At 35.0% G+C, this 19,865-nt stretch overlaps 1 protein-coding gene across 6 annotated transcripts in view; it reads right to left on the reverse strand.

Moving 5' to 3' along the window:
- Window positions 1–7,516: 7,516 nt before the first annotated feature.
- Window positions 7,517–19,865, reverse strand: part of LOC137622962 (transcription factor CP2-like) — a 230,113-nt gene continuing 217,764 nt past the window's right edge. For 5 of the 6 annotated variants that reach the window (XM_068353553.1, XM_068353555.1, XM_068353551.1 and 2 more), the window contains 5 exons: window positions 15,126–15,235; window positions 14,608–14,755; window positions 11,729–11,925; window positions 8,626–8,818; window positions 7,517–8,176 (listed from right to left, as the gene is read on the reverse strand). In XM_068353553.1, coding sequence (XP_068209654.1) covers window positions 8,054–8,176; window positions 8,626–8,818; window positions 11,729–11,925; window positions 14,608–14,755; window positions 15,126–15,235 — 771 coding nt within the window. In that variant the 3' untranslated portion in view covers window positions 7,517–8,053. The remainder of the gene's footprint in view (window positions 8,177–8,625; window positions 8,819–11,728; window positions 11,926–14,607; window positions 14,756–15,125; window positions 15,236–19,865) is intronic. The other variant, XM_068353552.1, reaches the window with a different exon arrangement.

Here is a 19,865-nt window from a genome sequence, read left to right on the forward strand (position 1 = left end):
CGGGTCCACATCGGGCTTGGACAAGAACGCTCCACACGACTTCCCGGCCTTAGGCCCAGGACAACGGCGGGGATGCTCCATACACACTATCACAGTACCACCAGACACAGGAACGTAGCGTAAAATGATAAGAGAAAACTAATAAACACAAGGGAAAACACGAGGGAATTAAGTTATAAGCGCGAAAGCACAACGGACCACGAGGAAACACACGTGGAACACAAGAGTCGGGGACACAAAGGGTCGCACTGAGATACGGAAAGCGTTGAGATGATATCACGACGCGACCAGAGAACTTACTGAAGGTTAAGACCCAAGCTAACATGGTCTGCCTCGAGATTGCCCTCAGGGCACGTATCCTTCCGCCTAGGCCTACCATCACAGAAAACGGAAGTAGGGTAAACTACACAAAACTATGGTCGGTTGAGAGGAGGTTCCAGGTAACTCCTATGAAAGTAGTTCGAGGTAAGTCCCTGTGTTGGAACAACTGGAATTTTCTGTAGTTTTAACATTCTGGCTTCATAGGGAAGAATATTTGCGATTAGATTAACAGCAGAATGTTTGAATTCTCCTTAGTTTTCTTTAAAATAAACACTGATTGAAAATGATGAATGGAATTTTATTTGATTTTTCAAATGAACACAGTGTATTCAAAGTGATAATGATGTCAATGCAATTTACAGGAAATGAAAAATGTCACAACAGATAATATAGGTATAGTATGGAATTCAATGACAATTTAGTGATACAGTAAAAAAAATTAAATATGTGATGAAATTTTCAGTTTTGGTTATGAAAATATCAATGACTATAATGACAATGAATATTCATGTTTATCTGATATCCTTATTTTTGTGCACCCTCAAGAGTTTAAAAAAAGTTCCTACTTTACAGTTATATATATACAAGACTCCAAAAACTGTGGTATTTCAAAATCCATTATGATAGATTGCTTATTATAATTTCCTTTGATGCAATCAATAACTTTGGCAGTGATACAGTTGGTAAGTACGAGGGATATAATTAGATGCAGAAAATAATTTTTTTTTAAAACAAATGAACCATAACCTATTACTGTACTCTCAATTAAGTTTCAATGGTGTATGTAATATAAAAAATATCTACAGATTTTTACTATTATCAATACATTCTGATTAAAAAAATCACAACTTACACAACACATATTACAATACTTTTAATAGAAATAGTTTTTCCAATTTAATGTCATGAACTCCTCAACATCACAGTAAGTTCGAGTGTGTGATAAAAACATTCATTCATGAATAAATGCACACTTTAAAAGAAAGTATGTGCTATTAAATATCTGACATCATAAAGTGAATGATTTTGTAAGTAGGTGGCACTAAAATAGTCAGAGAACTAAATATGCCATCAGTATAAACAACTATCATAATGTACAGGTGTATATATAACAAGTAGTTTCTTAAAGCATCCATGTAGCCATGTGCTTAGGCAAAACGACAAGCAACAACACCTACCATATTGGTTGATTGATATATATTAAACTTCTTAGGTAACCTCCAAAGTTACATTATGAGTTTAATTTCCTGTGCCCTAAATATTTTAATTCTCCTTAACCTTTAATAAAAAAAAATATTAAAACAATTCCTGAAATTAAAAAGGTCTTTTCTAGTCCATGACCTAATAGCTTAAAGTGTGTGTGTAAAGCACCAACATTTTCATATGAAAAATAGTTAGTCTATATTCAATATAACCTACAAACAATATGACCATAGCCTTACAAACAGGCAGTGTGAAAGAAGAGTTTAATATATAAATATTAATGAGTTCTGTCAACTAAACAATGAAGTCTAACTGATTAACGCTGAGGAAAAAATTATATAAAAGTATCATCAAGTCTCATGGTTATCTTAGAAAGCAACATTTGACGGAGATCATGAAAGTAAGAATAACTTAAAACCTTCAAATTCTGTAAGTTTAGATGGCACAATCTTGATAAAAAAAAAACAAGTATGAAAAGCAACTAAGTTTAGAAAATATAAGGTATTCTCTATTTACATGAATACATACATAAAATTATTATGCTATATATTATAGTTTTCTTTTATTCTGAATGATAATTTATGCAAATGGACCAGGTATGTGATTATAAATACAATATCATGAGGCACTCCTAAATTTTCACAATAAAATAAAAATTACATTTTCAACAACCCTAGTAATATTCTGAATGTAAATACAATTGGACCTCAAAGTTTTCAGAACATCATCTGTTACTGGCTTAAAGGCACTTTCCATAGGCTTAAATAACAATGATTCATTTAAATATGGTAAAGCCAAAATTAATTTGACTTATTAATTGTATTGACTTGCCCAATTCAACACAGCTCACCGCTCAGAAATATAATTTTTTTTTTTTTTAGCAAAATTAAATTGTAGTTTTATATTAATACATAGCTGTACTGATCTGTATTCTAACTTGAAATTCCCTTTGCAAAAGAATTTAACTTGACATACAGTAATTTGAAAATCACAAAAACTAAGTATTTCCTGTTATACAGACCCCTATTTTACATAAATCTCAGCCTACTGGTAGATAGTGAAATATGCCATTCAAAATTCAAGTAACTGTCACAGCATTTACTTAGTTAAAGGAATATGAGTTATTTGTGGGTGAGGATATTGCCGACTTGAATGCAATCATTTTGGCAAATAAAGTTCAGTCAGCATGATGCAGAGGTAGGAATTGTGTTGGGTCTATGAATATCATGAAAATAATTCCAGATTTATAACTGCATGAATCCAACTCTCGCATACATATACTTGAACAGTACAGTACAACAAGAATGTAAGCAGGCATTATATAATAAACATTTCAGCTTGTATTAAGGAGTCTAAAATGACTTGTAACTGCTTTTATTCTAAGGACTAATGTTATTACTCAAAATTCTCTAATGACTATGAAGTAACCTGCATGGATGACTACACTCGTCAATAACAAGCAGTCATACAGATGAAAGAGTGTAAATGTGGCTTTGCATTTCTCTTACAAATGTCTATGTTTTATTAGGAAAACAATTATTGGATGAAACATATTCCTAAGTGAAGCTATTCTTTGCTAGCAGACAGTAGACTATGATCACTGGCTTAACTGACACAAAAGCTATTGTGAATACTGCCCATGTTATTTTAATGAAGCTTCCTTTATAAATACTACTGCACAGTAGTTAAAATTATGAGACCAAACTCATTTTATTTTTGGAACTAAAGTTCATGAAACAATCATAAATTTAGTCCATACAGATGACAAGAGACCTTTGTCTGTGACAAATGCCCCTATTTTAAGGAAGAAGGGTACTTGGGGAGGCCTATCCCATTTGAAACTATTTACAGATATTGCACTTCGACTGCTATAATGGGTCTGAAAATCAGCAATACACTGCTAAAGCTGACTTGCTGTAGCATCACAGGATAACTCCCCCTGTGGAATGGTGTTCTCTTGTCAACTGAAAAACACTCTCTTTACCCAGAATAAGACTGGGAAATACTGAATTAGGCAAATTCTCTTCTCAATAAAAGATATGGAGAAGCATCCAAAGATACTAGCCCGGTCCTAAATACAAATTATTCAAGTGGTCCAGCGTTTGAAGAGTCCTTCCTGTACTAGTACCTAGTGCTAGTGGACTGAGCTCAGAATTCCTACAAAATGTAGTTACTCCAAAGATGAAATATTCCTATGGTGCTCCTAATAAAAACTTTACACACACCCATGCTCTGTTTGAGAGAAGCATTTATCCACTAGTGAATCATAAATTTTTCAGTTACGTATGGGTTGGCTAACAGGCCAAAGCTATCCAGAATTTGAAATACAAAAATTCCACCGATAGAATATGGATCAACATCTGAAAAAAAAATCCTTCAGGTCGGCCAGGAATTAACTTAATGTGATGTAATGCTCTATGAATAGTGTTTACTACCTCCACCAAGGGAATCTGATATGCATAAAAAAGGAGGGTCTTGCCTTAAAATTGCATTCAGGATCTAGATCTAATTGTGGAAAATGGAGGAAATATGAAATATAGCCATTCCTTGTTATTCCTTAAACCTTTAGTGAATGATGGAATGTCACAAACCTTTCAGAGATATCCTGCTACAGCATCAAAAATAAAGTTTTTTTTACCTTGGTGAAAACTGCCCTGCCTAATTCTCTACTGACCAAGATTTTAATAATGGTACCCTCCCCTGTGGGTTTGTAGATCATCTGCACCTCTCCCTCATACGCTTGTCTATATTAAACATAACTTTGCAGTGCAATGAGTAATTGTATAGGCGAGTAATTGTATATTCCTATAATGTCCTCGAATATGCTTGCAGAGGAGATACTTATCAATTTAAAAGGGTACAATTTTATATGAAAACTCCTACCAACTCTTACTTGTCAAGAACTTTAAGCTATCTTGTCTAAAAGGGTTTCGGGAAGACGTATTTTCTTAAAACATTTCTAATGGCAGTCCTAAAAGACTCGATCTCCGAGAGTCTGGCAGGACAAATGATACCATTTAGCTGTTTTAATTGGATTATTCTAAAATGAGTTACTTTCCCTTTTTCATAGAGCCAAGATATGGGTTATTCTATACATAGAGTCATTTCCTGACAGCTTCCAGGTCCTGCTACATAGCCTATACAATATCTTCTGCTGACCATTCATCATCCCCTTATCTTTCAATTTTCTCTGGGAGACTGTGAACAGTATGTCTAAATGACCTTACCATAGTCTCTCCTTAAGTGATCATTATACAAAATCAACTGGCTCTGGTCGTAAAATTGTCAAAGCCTAACACCTACACTAATGAAACTGCATTCTATAAAAATTGACATATTTTTACATAATCATTTTATAATTGGGAAAAAATTTCCCCACAAAGTTTCTAGGGATATCTCCCAAAACTATTTTCAGTTAACAACAAAAATTATCAAATGCTACTGCTGTCCCTCATTTCCTGGGAGAAATAGATAAAAAGGTAGGTGAAAAATACAGTAATTGATACAAGGTGGTGGTGACCTTTTGGAAACATCCCTGTATGGCGATCTGCTGCACTTTGAGACTTGCTCAAGCTTAATGGTTTTTTGTGGTTCTTGCAATCTCACCATCACTGATGGGGGTAGAGGATTTGGTGGAGCTTATACTGTAGGTCTAACTGCTGAGTCACCAGTAGCCACTGCCTGGCCCTTCCTATTCCTAGCTTGGGTGGAGAGGGGCTTGTATGCTGATTATATGTATATAAAGTCAGTCTCTGGGGCTGATAATTATTAATAGTTCATAAAAAAAAATGCAAGAAAACTAAAAATGGCAATATAGAGGTGCAAATAAAAGATAAAATAATTGGAAATAGATGCTTCCCTAGTATGACTTGACAAAGTAAGAGCAACTTACTAAATGTATGAGAACCATTCTTGCCAATAACTATGGTGACACTTCCATAATCCTGTGACCTTTCTGATACCCGCAAAAGCCAGTTATTATTACTAGCTACGCTATAAACCTAATTGGAAAAGCAAGATGCTACAAGCCCAAGTCTCTCACAGGGCAAATAGCCCAATGAGGAAAAGAAATAAATATATATATGAGAAGAGTGTAAAAAATATAAACTATCTTAAGATCAGTAACAACATTAAAATAGATCTGCCATGTATAAAGAGTGAAGACAGAATAATGTCAACCTGTTCAACATAAAAACATTCTTTGCAAATTCAAACTTCTGAAGTTCCCCCCATTCAACTGCCTGCTTAAGAAGATCCAAGATACAGCTGGAACAAAACTAATAGTGTAATGTGTAGTGTTAAAAGCCTTATAATGGAGGACTGACAGAATTAACTGCATACCTAGTACTATGTACAGGATGGTACAGTCCGCAAAGCTATGAATGCAAAGGGTGGTGAGAATTATTAAAAATCTTATGCAACATGCATAAAGAACTAACTGAATGATGATGCCAGAGAGTAATATCCAATTAAGCATAAGAAATTCAATAGACTGCAAATATTTGTCCGACACATTAAAAGGAGAGTCGGCAGCTGAAGATCAGACAGGAGAACAATGCTTGAAACAGGGTAGAATGACAGAATCAAAAAATTTCTTCAGGATAGATTAAGCCTTTTTTGTGCAAATGAAGAAAAAATAAACCGAATGTTTCTTAAAAGTTAATTTGCTATCAAGAATTAAGCCTAAAATTTTAAAGGGTGTATATAGTTAATGAAACATCAATGCAGAGATCTGGATGTTGAGGAACCACTGTTTTTTACCTACTTAGGATTCAACTTCATGCCCCATAATTTGCACCATACGCAAATTTTTGCTAGATATTAAGGGATTTAGCAACTCCAGATATACATTCACGAGATGGAACTGATGCAGAGAGGGTAGCATCATCTACACAGGCTACAAGCTTGTTTTATAGGCCAAACCACATATGTGCATATACAGAAATATGAACACTAATGGGCCCAGACCACTACCCTGAGGAACGCTCATTATATTCCTATACTCACCATGGTGCCCATCGACAACAAATCTTTGCATTACATAAAAATTCAATAATGATGATAAGAATAGACCCACCTACTCCCAACTTTTTGGGTTTGAAAACAAGGCCTTATGATTAACAGTCAAAGACAGCAATAAAATAAGGCCAATCATAGGAAATTCCTGACCAAAAATCAAGGAATTTCTGTACAGCATTGGAGATTGTAAGAAGGCATTACATGCTCAAAAGCATCTGCATAAACCAAATTGCAAACTAGGAACCAGATTATTACCTTCAACATACCTACTTAACGTTTTGCCAAGACGTTCAAAAATTTTGATAAGGGAGTTAGGGAAATTGGGTGGTAATCAGCCAGTGTAGTCCTACCACAGACACATTCACTGAAGAGTTAATTCATCTGTCTTTATAACTTACAAAGGGAAAAACACTATTCAGGTCTACACCTACATATGCATCAATCAATAGTTTAATTTCACAGGACCGAGAAACTAAACTAGTTGGTTTACCCTCAGGAAAACAGGAATGAGGAAGGTCGAGTTTCTCATTACTCTGCTTAATGCCAAACATATCGGCCAAAAGGGTTGCCTTTTTCCTTTGGACAGCTAGTGACAGTCATCTATCAGGTTTAAGTAAAGGAAGAACTGTCAAATCTACACCAGATTACAGGTATCCCACCATTTGTGTTCCTGGGTTGCACCAAAAAGAATTTCATTTATAGTCAAATTGTATTCATTTTCAGTTGAATCATAAACTCTCTGAGCAGTAGCTTTTAGCTGACTATAGTTATTCCAAGTCAAATCTAATCTGCCTTCCTAAGATTAAAGGCATCCCGTTTCTTCAAAATAGGCATGTCGACAGTACAATCGACATTGAACCACCATTTGTCTTTTACTGTATATTAACATACGATTATGTTGACCAGATTCTCATTCAAGAGATCAACAGGCTCAACACTTTAATGCAATTGTGACTAATTTCAATATAAAACATCACTCAAAATTCCATTTCAGTCTGCTTAAGTTACTTATATTTATAATTATCTACTTTAAAAGCTACCAGAAAACTGAGGCTTATGTAACAAGAAGGTTAGTATTTGAGTAGGAACACCTGTCACTTAATGCCACATGACTGTACCTTTAAGTGTTAAAAGATATTGCCAAACTATGGTAGTACTTATGTTAATGAAGTAAATGTGAAAACAATAACAGAATGAGAAAAAGTATAAACAATAACAAGACATGAAACAATAAATGAATGAAATTAACATGAACTGTTAGATATAAAATCCAATTATCAACTATGCTGACAGGCACTGAGTAGTCTTCACAAGTTTAACAGCACATACATACTTCAGTTCCATTAGAAGTTTGTAAGCCGTTACATAACACATTGTTTATATGGGAATGCTGTTTTTTAAAGTTTCACATCCACTAATATGAATAGCAGGTTCACTATCAGCCTTTAAACTATACACGTTGTCTCGTTCACATATTCTCACCAGCTTCATTTTCCAACGGAAGAGATTCTTAACTTGTCTGTGCATTGTTACTAGGACTGAGAAGTCTCAGTAATAGTCTAAATCTTTCACCAGCAGCATCTTGTAGCACCTCAATTGATAACAAGGATTCATTTCTCATGTTTTGCACAACCTGAAAAACATATACAAGAAAAGGAGTCTAGATGCAATAATTTTCAGCTTAATTATTATTACTACTGTTATCACTATAAACAGCTAAGTTGGAAAACCATAATGCTACAATTGTGAAATAAAAAATCAGAATGGTTAAATTTTCTTCTAATTTAGTAATCTTTAGATTAAAAAAAATACAGAAGAATGTGTGTGATTTCTTGGGACATACTATAGTAAATAGCTAAGCTCCATTAACAATGGATTTACATTTAGTCAAATCAAATATGGCACAATTACAGTACAGTATATTACAAGTCTTGGATAAGATAACATAACACAATAGTTGTAAAAAAAGAAGCTGAAATACCTAGAACATGAGCATCAAAATGGTTGCATGAAAAAGCAACTTATCAAAAAGGTACTTTGATTAGTTCAAGCTATTGGCCTTGGATTCTATTCCAAACTTACTTGATCTGTTACCAGTATGTGGACTCCCGTAGGGCCTTGCAGATATACATCATGTATTCTTTCAGGCATTATGTGCATTAAAGAAGAAACTTTTCGTGTAAAGTCGTGGCAGGTCAGATTTTCCAAATATATAGCATGATAGACTTGCTCATGCTCAAGACAAACGTAAACTGTCAGTCTTGGGATAACACTTCTGTAAAAGAGACACACTACTGAACCTAACAAAATTAAGATAATGATAAGGTATAAATGTTGATAATGTAGAAATGTACTGCATATAGGTATATTGGGATTAATTTTCACATTGCAATGTAAAAATGTGAACTTTAATTTACAAAACTTAGAATAACATCAAAATAAATAGTAATTTAAAGCTTTTCTGCAGATCTGCTGAATTTAAAAAAATTATATCAAACTACTTTAATTGATCAACAATTTAAATTTTGATATTCATAAATCAAAATGCTAAAATTTATTAATAATATAAAACTAAAAAATGAAATGCAAGATAAAAAGCTAAAAAGGTTATAATAAAAATTGCATACAAATCATGTTTAAAAACAGTGGATTACTAAGGAGTACAAAAGTACTATCACGAAGAAAATACATTTCAAATGTGTATGAAAACTAAAGATGTTGGTTCAAATCCTTCCCGGCTAATAAAATACTCCTATAAGTTCATATAGCTTCTCTTTCTCAAACCTGGTTAAATGTCAACCACTACACTTGAAACTAAAACATTTAAATTTTCTTTATTTATTTGTCCTATTCTTACATAAAACTCACCATTTCCCTTATCGTAGATTACAGTATGTAAAGTAGTAATGCCCTAAAGAAAAATCTTATTTGATGTACAATATAACTAAATTTATGTAACTTGTAGGGTCCCCTTGCCAGAATCAAAACAAGGGGTGGTGCCAAGTATCATATACAGTAGTACTGTAATTAATGGCGACATTTATTTAATTGTGGGTTGGTAGGATTGAGGTTGTCAACCCGATAGTAAGTCTGCGTGCTATACCAGACCACAATAAGCTAACCACTACAACATATCTCTGATGTCCAGGAACCTCTTCTTTTATGAGATGGCTGATGAATATTTGAGGAGCCACCCTGACCAAAACATAGACATTTGAATTGGTAACTGTAGGATGTGTTCATACGTGTGTCAAAGAAACATGACTTTTCTTACCCTACCAAGATATATTAGGCAGATTTCAAGTCCACTTGGGCAGCTAGTCTGGTTGTGGCCTGTAGATAGTCAACATGGCCTGACTCACTGTAGCACTTAAATGTAGTCATTATTCAACAATTATACAAGGTGCACCTCACCCATGTTTCAATAGAACCTGTCTACATGGCGCAGATATAAGAGCTTGGGAAGCCTTTGAGATGTCAGGTGTAAGATTCTCAACAACCTAAAGAAGAGGAGCCCTTCGTTGCCATCCACATGCCTGTGTCAGTGGTGGCAATGGGGACCTTCTAAATGTTATAAAAAATAATTTCCTACAGCAGAGACAGAACAGTAGTGGCCCTTTAGGTATGAGAGCAAACATGCTCGAGAAGTGCTGTTACGAAATGTTACAAGAACATTTAGCAAGTGGCGAAGGTCAATGACAGACTGGTTCCAAATTGGTAGTTTCTGACTAGGATGTTGTGCTTAGTACAATATTCAGTTGAACTGTGATGATCAGCTACAAAGAGCACTGAATGCGTTATATGTCGGATGAATGGAAAGACCTCTCTCTCGATCAAGCACTAGATGCCGTCCAAGAAATAAAATAAAAGTCTGTGAACTGTGCAATTCTGTGGATTGATGAATTTTTAGTGCGCAACATGCTAAATCATATGTACAGTACATCGGTGTCTGGAATTGGCTTTAGGACTGTGCTTTCCACTGTCCTCAATGCCAATTTGACAGAAGTGAATATATGGCAACTTAGTGTAGTCTTCCCTGACTTTTCCCCTGAATCAAAAGACAATTCCCTTTCTGACTTTAATCTCTTACAGTAACAGCTACCAACTGACAATAATCCTTCCATGAGGAACTAAAAAGGAATTACTCTCTCCACAGTAGTTATTCAAATCTCACTTTAGCTGCTTCAGCAATATACCCACTGAGCAATGCTCAAAATAAAACAAAGAGAAGCCAGTTGAAGACATCCCCTTATAATGAATAAATAATAATGCATTTTTATAGAATTTTCCTAAAAAATACAAAATCACAATCTGAAACACAGGAGATGTGTACTAGAGTACCTATCATGGTAAGAAAACTGAAAGACAAAGGGATATGATCTACCCATGTGGAAATGTTGCCATAAACCACCATATGATCCAAATACTATATCAGAGGGGTATAGCAATTACAAGGAAAGAAAACGTTTACATTTACCAAGCTTCGAGAGAGAAACAATGTAAACGTAAATTTATAGTTTAAAGGTAAATATATACATTTAACAAGCTTCAAGAGAGAAGCAATGTGAACACCAGGTGAGGTTCATAGAAAAAAAAAATGTTAATGCCAACTCACAAATAGAATTGTCCTAGACATTACCAACTTTTGACATACTGCAGGAGAGTTATCACCTATAATATGCCTTACAAAACAATTTAAACTGCATTGAAAATTCTTTGGAGTAACTTTCAGTTCCTGGTTGTCTTTGCTTTCTTACTGTTGCTCTTCATCTGTCCTGTTTGATCTCTTTCAAATATCTGCAGTAGAACTGCAATTGTACTTTACCCTACTACGATTTTATTTCTCATTTTACTTCAACTTTACCCTAAAACATTTTATCTCTCAAGGTAAAAACCTTTAAAGACAGCCTGTCTCAACATGTATATTGGTAATCTCTATACAGTATTGAAAAAATATTTCCTTTTTAACAATCATGCTTTTGATTGCAAGAATGAATAGCTCATGAATTTCAGGAAAGTTTCATAGAAATGAAATAATCTATACTTAGGTCTACAGTATACAGTGAAATAAAATTCAAAATTAAGAGGAACTGTTTTACAATACAGATAAACTACATTTTCCTTTAAAAACTTCACAAGTTTAACTACTATATTCATATCTAGTTCATGTTTTAATTGTACTTACTTTGCATGCAGTGCATAGTAGAGTCTAACCCCATGTGCTAGGCCACACATTTCTATAAGATCTGAGCGTGATAATCGTAACAAATCTGTCCCAGTAAAATTGGAAAACATGGAAACGTAATCACCAAAGTTGTTAGCCCTTAGCCACGCTGCTGTCTGGGCTGAGGTGTTACCAGTGTGTAGAGGTGCACCACAATACTGAAGAAAAAAAGAGAAAAAATATAAATTATCATCATTATTATACAAATTTATTTTCAATACAGAATACTACATAGAATATCTTAAAATTACCAAGCCAGCATGTGTATATTAACAGTACAGTATTTATCATGCATGCAGAACATAAATAAGAGAGCATACTGCCATCAGTATGAATAAAATAGTTCTCCTCCCATTATAAATAGATTCACTGTATTATATATCTTTCTATAACACTGATTTTATACAAAAAATGAACTGTATATGAATTCTCATTGCTTACACAATAAACAGGGAGACCAGAGCAAAAAAAAAATTATTCAAGATAGACAAAAGGTTCAGTGACTAGGGCCAAAGGAAAAAAATTATCTAAAAGTGGTGAAAACCTTAATAGGCATGTAAAATGGGGCTGGGTTTTTGGATGAGGATACAGTGCTAAAGAGAGGAACTCAAGAGAGAAAAGTGCTACACTAATAGAATCCCACTAAAACCCACAAATTAAAGTTTCAAGACAATACTTCAGAAGCATATATAAGTTATGGGGTCTTTTGACTGGCCAGATGGTACTACATTGGATCCTTCTCTCTGGTTACGGTTCATTTTCCCTTTGCCCACACAAATCCACACTGAATAGTGTGGCCTATTCTTTACATATCCTCCTCTGTCCTAATACACCTGACAACAAAGATTACCAAACAATTCTTCATCACTCAGGGGGTTACTGCACTAATTGTTCAGTGGCCACTTTCCTCTTGGTAAGGGTAGAAGAGAGGCTTTTAGCTATGGTAAGCAGCTCTTCTAGAAGGACACTCCAAAATCAAACTATACTTCTCTAATCAGGGTAGTGCCATAGCCTTTGTACCATGGCTTTCCACTGTCTTGGGTTAGAGTTCTCTTGCTTGAGGGTACAGTCGAGCACCCTATTCCATCTTATTTTTCTTCCTCTTGTTTTGTTAAAAGTTTTTATAGTTTATATAGGAGATATTTATTTTAATGGTGTTACTATTCTTAAAATATATTTTCCTTTTTTCCTTTCCTCACTGGGCTATTTTCCCTCTTGGAGCCCCTGGGCTCATGGTATTCTGCTTTTCCAACTAAGGTTGTAGCTTAGCTAATAATAATAATAATAATAATAATAATAATAATAATAATAATAATAATAATAATAATAATAATCCTCAACATTAGATGGGAGAGCCTAAAATCCAAATTTTCATTAAAAGATTTAATTGCATAAAAAATTATTGCATTTGTATTACTAAATGCTTTTTGAAAAGGAACAAAAGAATATGATGAAAAACAAGATAAAGGAAAACAAGACAACACTGTTCTAACTGAATTGGTATGAAATATTGCTCAATAACTCAAAATGCAAAAGATTTATAAGCCATAAAAAGGTGATACCATAATAAAGAGCAGCAACAACCTCTATGAAGTGGAAGTGGTATAGAAAAAATTTCTTAAGAAACAAAAGGGAAAAAACTTTTGATACATCATAAAGCCTGTAATACTCTATGCAACAAACACGAAGACAGAGATGAAGTGTCGAAGGAGTATGGCTGGTGTATCTCGAGTAGATAGGGTTAGGAACGAAGTGGTGAGGGTGAGAACGGGTGTAAGAAATGAGTTAGTAGCTAGAGTGGATATGAATGTGTTGAGGTGGTTTGGCCATGTGCAGAGAATGGAATGTGGCGGACTGCAGGTGATGAATGCAAGAGTTGATGGGAGAACTACAAGAGGAAGAAGAACAAGGATGGATGGAGTGAAAAAAGCTCTAGGTGATAGGAAGATAGATGTGAGAGAGGTAAAAAGAGCTTTCAAGAAACAGGAACAAAGGGCGAGCGATTGTGACACATTCCCATAGGCCCTGCTGCCTCCTTTGGTCCCCTTGTGGCAGAATATATCATTGGGTTGGCCAAAAAATTGTATGAAGTTGATATTGCAACCCATTTCTCACCAACTTTCTTATAAAACAAAATTCTTTCATAATAAAAGGGCCATTTTTTTATTTGTTGTAAAGGAGTCAATGCACAATATTCCACATTTATCAAAGCATATCACAGAATAATGAACTTTTTCTGAGATAATAAAGTGCAGTACCTGTAGTTAAAATAACCTAAAAAGAAAATTCTTATTAAATATTCACACAAATAGGTAGCAAAACAAAATATTTTTATACTGTCATCCACTCAGTATCAACACATCTGAAAACTTTATATAGCATATAATTTCAAGTAAAGCTTTACCACGTACAGTATCATAAGTAAATCTTACCCTTTGGACGATTTAAATAGCTTATAATTTTAAATAAAGCTTTACCACATACAGGATTATTAGTAAACCTTACCCTTCCGATGGTCAATTGCAATTTTCATGAAATGACATCCAAAAGTCTGCAGATTCAGCCCATAATAAATGTCTTTTACATACTATTTACGGAAGCTAAATCTTTGGCAGTTCATTTATTTTAAATATTCAGCATAAAATAGCCAAGATCATACATTGGATTCATCAAGTGAACACAAGACAGTATTTACTCACCTATTTCAAATTTTTTTTAGCTTCCAGATGGTCCTTGCATTTTTGCCTGAATAACTTAACTACTAATCCTAATTTTAGGACTGACAGTTTACATCTAACTACAACTAAATTTTACTTTTGCCACTGGAAATCAATATTTACTTTGTGTGTCTTCATTTTCCCCTTGAAAGACAGGCCACTTGGAATTTCAAAAATCTCGCTTACCGGATTTTCTTGATCTGATTCTTGATCACATAATACACCATTTTCTAAAGGTTTAACTCCATCAATCCCTGAAGGGTCACTTCTCCTGAGAAGAAAAAAAAATCAATAATCTTTACACATGAATACTACACTGAGTTGGCTAAGCTACTGCTTTTAAGTTGTCTGTTTCAAGTAATCTTGGCCATATAATTATTTGATTTTTATCAATTTGGATTCATCAAAGAAAAGATATAGTAATGATAAGTTGTACCATCCAGTCTTATATGCGGCCTTGAAAATCTTTCATATTCTTTGACTTCTTTACTATTATTACAAAAATTCACACAAGCATTGGATCATGAGATAAAAGGCAAATTATTAGAGTAGTCTTTGTAATCTCTTCATGTTGACTTATTCAGAATATCAAAAATGTAAAAGGATAAAAATCAGCAAAAAAAAACAGGTTATGGAATTACAGTTCTATGGGCGGCGTATTTGTTCTGAATACGTGGACAGCAGCTGATGACACTGGTGGTGATATGGACGAATTATCTATTGCAGGTATATAAACAGCTTCCGAAGAAAGCTGGAAATGAAAATGATTAATTATGTGGCTACCATCATTAAACATACTGCAGAGGCTATAGATCAAATATTATCATAATAAAGATGAAGAAAATAAGTTCAGTGATTTTAAATTATTGTATGAGAAAAAATTTATTTTTTTCGATAAGCCTCACCTGGTGTTAATATTGCTCCTTTTCCAGAAGCTCGGTTTATTGACATTTACCCCTAAAATTCAAAGATTTCACATTTTCTAACTTTTAATAGACACATTCCTCTGGTAAAGTAAGTAATGAGACACTAGCAGTAATGACAAGACGCACCAGGAGTTCTTTTCGATGCAGTTTTTCTGTCAACTCGGCAACCGTAAGACATAACCCTTTCCAGATTGTGATAAGTTTACTGTCCTCATACACCTGACAACACAGAGATTACCAAAAAATAGGGGTTAACTACTGCACTGTAATTGTTCAGTGGCCACTTTCCTCTTGGCAAGGGGCTAGGCAGCTCTTCTAGGAGGACACTACAAAATCAAACCATTGTTCTCCAGTCTTGGGTAGTGCTCTAGCCTCTGTACCATGGCCTTCCACTGTCTTGGGTTATAGTTCACTTGCTTGAAGGTACACTCGGGCAGACTATTCTATCTAATTTCTAAAAAAATTTCATAGTTTATTTGGGAAATATTTATCTTAATGTTATTGTTCTTAAAAATTTTTATTTTTCCTTGTTTCCTTTCCTCACTGAGCTATTTTCCCTGTTGGAGCCCCTGGGCTTATAGCATCCTGCTTTTCCAACTGGGGTTGTAGCTTAGCAAATAATAATAATAATAATAATAATAATTAACCGCCAGTGTTTCATTTCTTTACTAGAGGCATGTGTATACTGAAAGTAAAGAAAATCTTTTTTTTTTTTTTTAGAGGAGTCAAAATATGGAGCATTTGGAGGAAAAAGAAATATTAACATCAGGATTGAATAAAGACAAAAATATTTATCATCATAATTTCAGTTTTTAAAGTAAAATTTATTATTTCAATACTATCCCACCATTCATTATGCTATAAATTTTCTAAGCTCACCTTGGTTGACAAATTCAAAAATTAAAGAACAAATTGAATGACATGTTGAATGGAGAGTTATTTGAGGAAGTAGATCAGGTTAAGTACTTAGGGTCTGCTGCTGCAAATTGTGGAGTGGAAGCAAATGCACAGAGTCAACGAATGATGTAAAGTATTAGGGACAGAGAACCGAGTGGTAAGAATAGAGGGTTAGGAATGAATGTAAAGAGAATTCTGTATGAGAAAGTGGTTGTACCTTGTGATGTATGGATCAGAGTTGTAGGGAATGAAAGTGAATGAGATACAGAAATTGAATGTGCTCAGGATGAAGTGTCTGTGGAGTAAGGCTGGTGTATCTCAATTAGATAGGGATAGGAAATGAAGTAGTGAGGGTGAGAACAGTTTTAAGAAATGAATTAGCAGCTAGAGTGGATATGAATGTTGAGGTGGTTTGGCCATGTAGAGGGAATGGAAATTGGCCATCTACAGAAGAAGGTGATAAATGTAAGAGTTGATAGAAGTACAAGAGGAAGGCCAAGGTTTGGGTGGATGGACGGAATGGAGAAAGCTCCAGGTGATAAGAGGATAGATATGAGAGGCAAAAGAGCATGTTAGAAATAGTAATGAATAGCGAGCGATTATGACTCAGTTCCGATAGACCCTGCTGCTTCCTCCAGTCACCTTGGTGACCGCTGAGGTAGCAGCAGCAGGGAATTCAACATATGAACCTCCATTTGTGGTGGATAACAGGGGAGGGTGAGCTACGACACCCTAGCAGTACCAGCCAAACTTGGCTGAATCCATCATCAGGCTGAGAGGAGCTGAGAGAAGTTCCCCTTTTCTTTTTCTTTTTGTCGGCTACCCCTCCTAGTTGGGAGAAATTCCTTGGTAGATACATAGACTACTGTATTACTTAAAACACTTGGGCTGACAGACACCACCACCTTGATCTTGAATCCCTCGTTCTCATTTTATCCCAACTAGATGTAGAGCAGGGTTGGATACAATGAATTTGAGTAAGTAATAAAATACTAAATTTTATTTCAAAAACTTCATTTCAAAAAGTCTTACCCAAAATCCTTTTCTACCAATTCACAAATTGAAAAGGAGTTAGGTTGTGGCAAACAGTATGCAGTCATAGAAATCCACTCTAAAATGAAGAGATAACTACCATAAATACTCTGCAGGCCTCTTAACCAGGATTCAACCGTCAAACTGTTTGTACCGACGCAACCCTAGGTTTTGTAGCAGGCTTACAACTTCTTTAATTCAATTAAAAATTGAGGAGGCTTACAATACCTACAACTAACTTTATCATATCGAGTATTCATCATCATCTCCCACACCTATTGAAGAAGAGGGCCTCGGTTAGATTTCGCCAGTCATCTCTATCTTGAGCTTTTAAATCAATATTTCTCCATTCATCATGTCCTATTTTCATGTTTCATAGCCCTCAGCTATGTAAGTCTTCCAACTCTTCTAGTGCCTTCTGGAGCCCAATTGAAAGTTTGGTGAACTGAGAGTATTACCTTATCACAACTACTACCACCAACCAGAATCAAATGAAAGCTAATAAAAAGAACCTCTAAAGAAGTCAAGGTAATGATGACCTTACCACCCTAAAGTAACTAAAATCAACCCGCAACTCAACCAACAAATAAAATAAACAATACAAAATGATTACTTTCTTAATCTAAAATATCTACTGTTGCAAAAGGGACCTAACAAACAAGTCATACAAAACTTAAATTTCTTCAAATACGAGTTACACCTTTACTGACATGCACTCATTAACTTTAGCAGGAAAAGATTTTTCAAGAAATTAAGAGAAATAGCCACTCCTATAATGCCATGCATTTGAATTTGAGTTAAGGAAAAACATCTTTATGAAAAAGGACATTGCATTCTCTGATACAGATTCTTGGAATTTTTCCTTTACACAAAGGACCTGATCTCTTCAAGTACTCTTAATGACCTAACTGGCCAGAGAGACATCTGAATACTTCCAGAGAAAGAATTGAAAATCTTTGAAGCTCCTTATATTTGAAGTCATGCGTGGCTAAAAGCTGGTAATAGAGGAAAACTGCTCCTGCATCAAAACACACATTGAAGCGAGGACTACTGAAAATTCTTTCTAAGGAAAGCACTCTGAACCCAGTTCACTCTATGGTCTCAAACTCAAGATCTGACAGGATAAATTTTGACTCGATATAAAAAGATTTGATGTTTTTCTTAATGAAGGCATTGTTAACAAGACCCAAGTATGTGCACTATAGTGATGAAGCCAACATAGATCTTTAGTTGTAACCAAGGAAACATGCATATCTGAGAGGAAAAAAAATTAATGATACTGTCTAGAGAGGAGTTGGAAGTAATACAACCTCTGTTTTCACTCCAATCAGAGTACAGTACATTGTCATTGAAGGTCTACGTGGTTTAAAAAATCCTTTTGCTCTCCACACGATCAGCCAAAGCATAAAGGAATTCTAGTGTACTAGGTACCCTGTGGTACTTTGAGATACCTCCTTGTTAATAGGCTCTGAAGATAATCTACTAGAAGCAGCCAGATATCCATAAACTATTTATCACACTTCTGATCAAAGCAAAAGTTGAGAATACATAAAGATCTACACATAACCAATCTTGCAACTTAGCATCCACTCCCCAAGCTTGTGTCTGGTACTAGTGAACAAAATCATTATTTCTTTCAATTGAGACGTGTTTAACAAATCCACTTAAGAAGTTTTCGCCACTTCTTCTAGTACTGTCGACATATTTTGAGAATAAAGAGACTTCTTCTAGTACTGTCGACATATTTTGAGAATAAAGAGACTTCTTCTAGTACTGTCGACATATTTTGAGAATAAAGAGACTTCTTCTAGTAGTCGACATATTTTGAGAATAAAGAGACTTCTTCTAGTACTGTCGACATATTTTGAGAATAAAGAGACCACTCAGTGGAAGGCTGATTCTTCCTGTTCAACTGATCCACCACCCCTTCCACCTTCCCAAAGACAAACTGGCATCGAGCAGTTTCTGACTTCCATGCAGCACATGAGTTCCACAGCTAAGGGGAGTAGGGGCTTCAGCTCTGCATGTACTGGACCATGAAGATAAACATCTCAAAGATCCATAGACAATAGCCAGTCATTCTTCTGAATGGAAGCCAGAAGAGATGAGGTTGTCTCCAATGAAAACCTTGTAACTAAATAACCTGAAAGAACTAGTTCAGTTTTCATACATCCAGCAAAGGTCTCCATCCCACTGGCCACTTAGGTACCACAAACAGCCTGTTGTAAACTCCTGTAGCACTTAATTTCACTTCTACTAGTCTTTATTGTATATAAAATATTTCACGTCTTTCCAAAGTGTTACGCTTTTCTATGAGCTGTGGGAATAGCCTGGAAAGGTATGGGAGATTTTGCTAAGGGATCAATTTGCCTGTATGAGAGACCATATCCCTCTTTGCACTTGAAGCAGCAAAGGTTCCAACTCCCAACATCTCCCATCGAGTCCTAAATTGATAGTCTAAGAGCTTGAAGGGTGAGAGCAGCATTTCAGTTTTAGTAGACAGAGGACATTCTTTTCTGCTAGTCC

Source organism: Palaemon carinicauda, chromosome 30 (genome assembly GCF_036898095.1).
Source record: "Palaemon carinicauda isolate YSFRI2023 chromosome 30, ASM3689809v2, whole genome shotgun sequence".
NCBI lineage: Eukaryota > Metazoa > Arthropoda > Malacostraca > Decapoda > Palaemonidae > Palaemon > Palaemon carinicauda.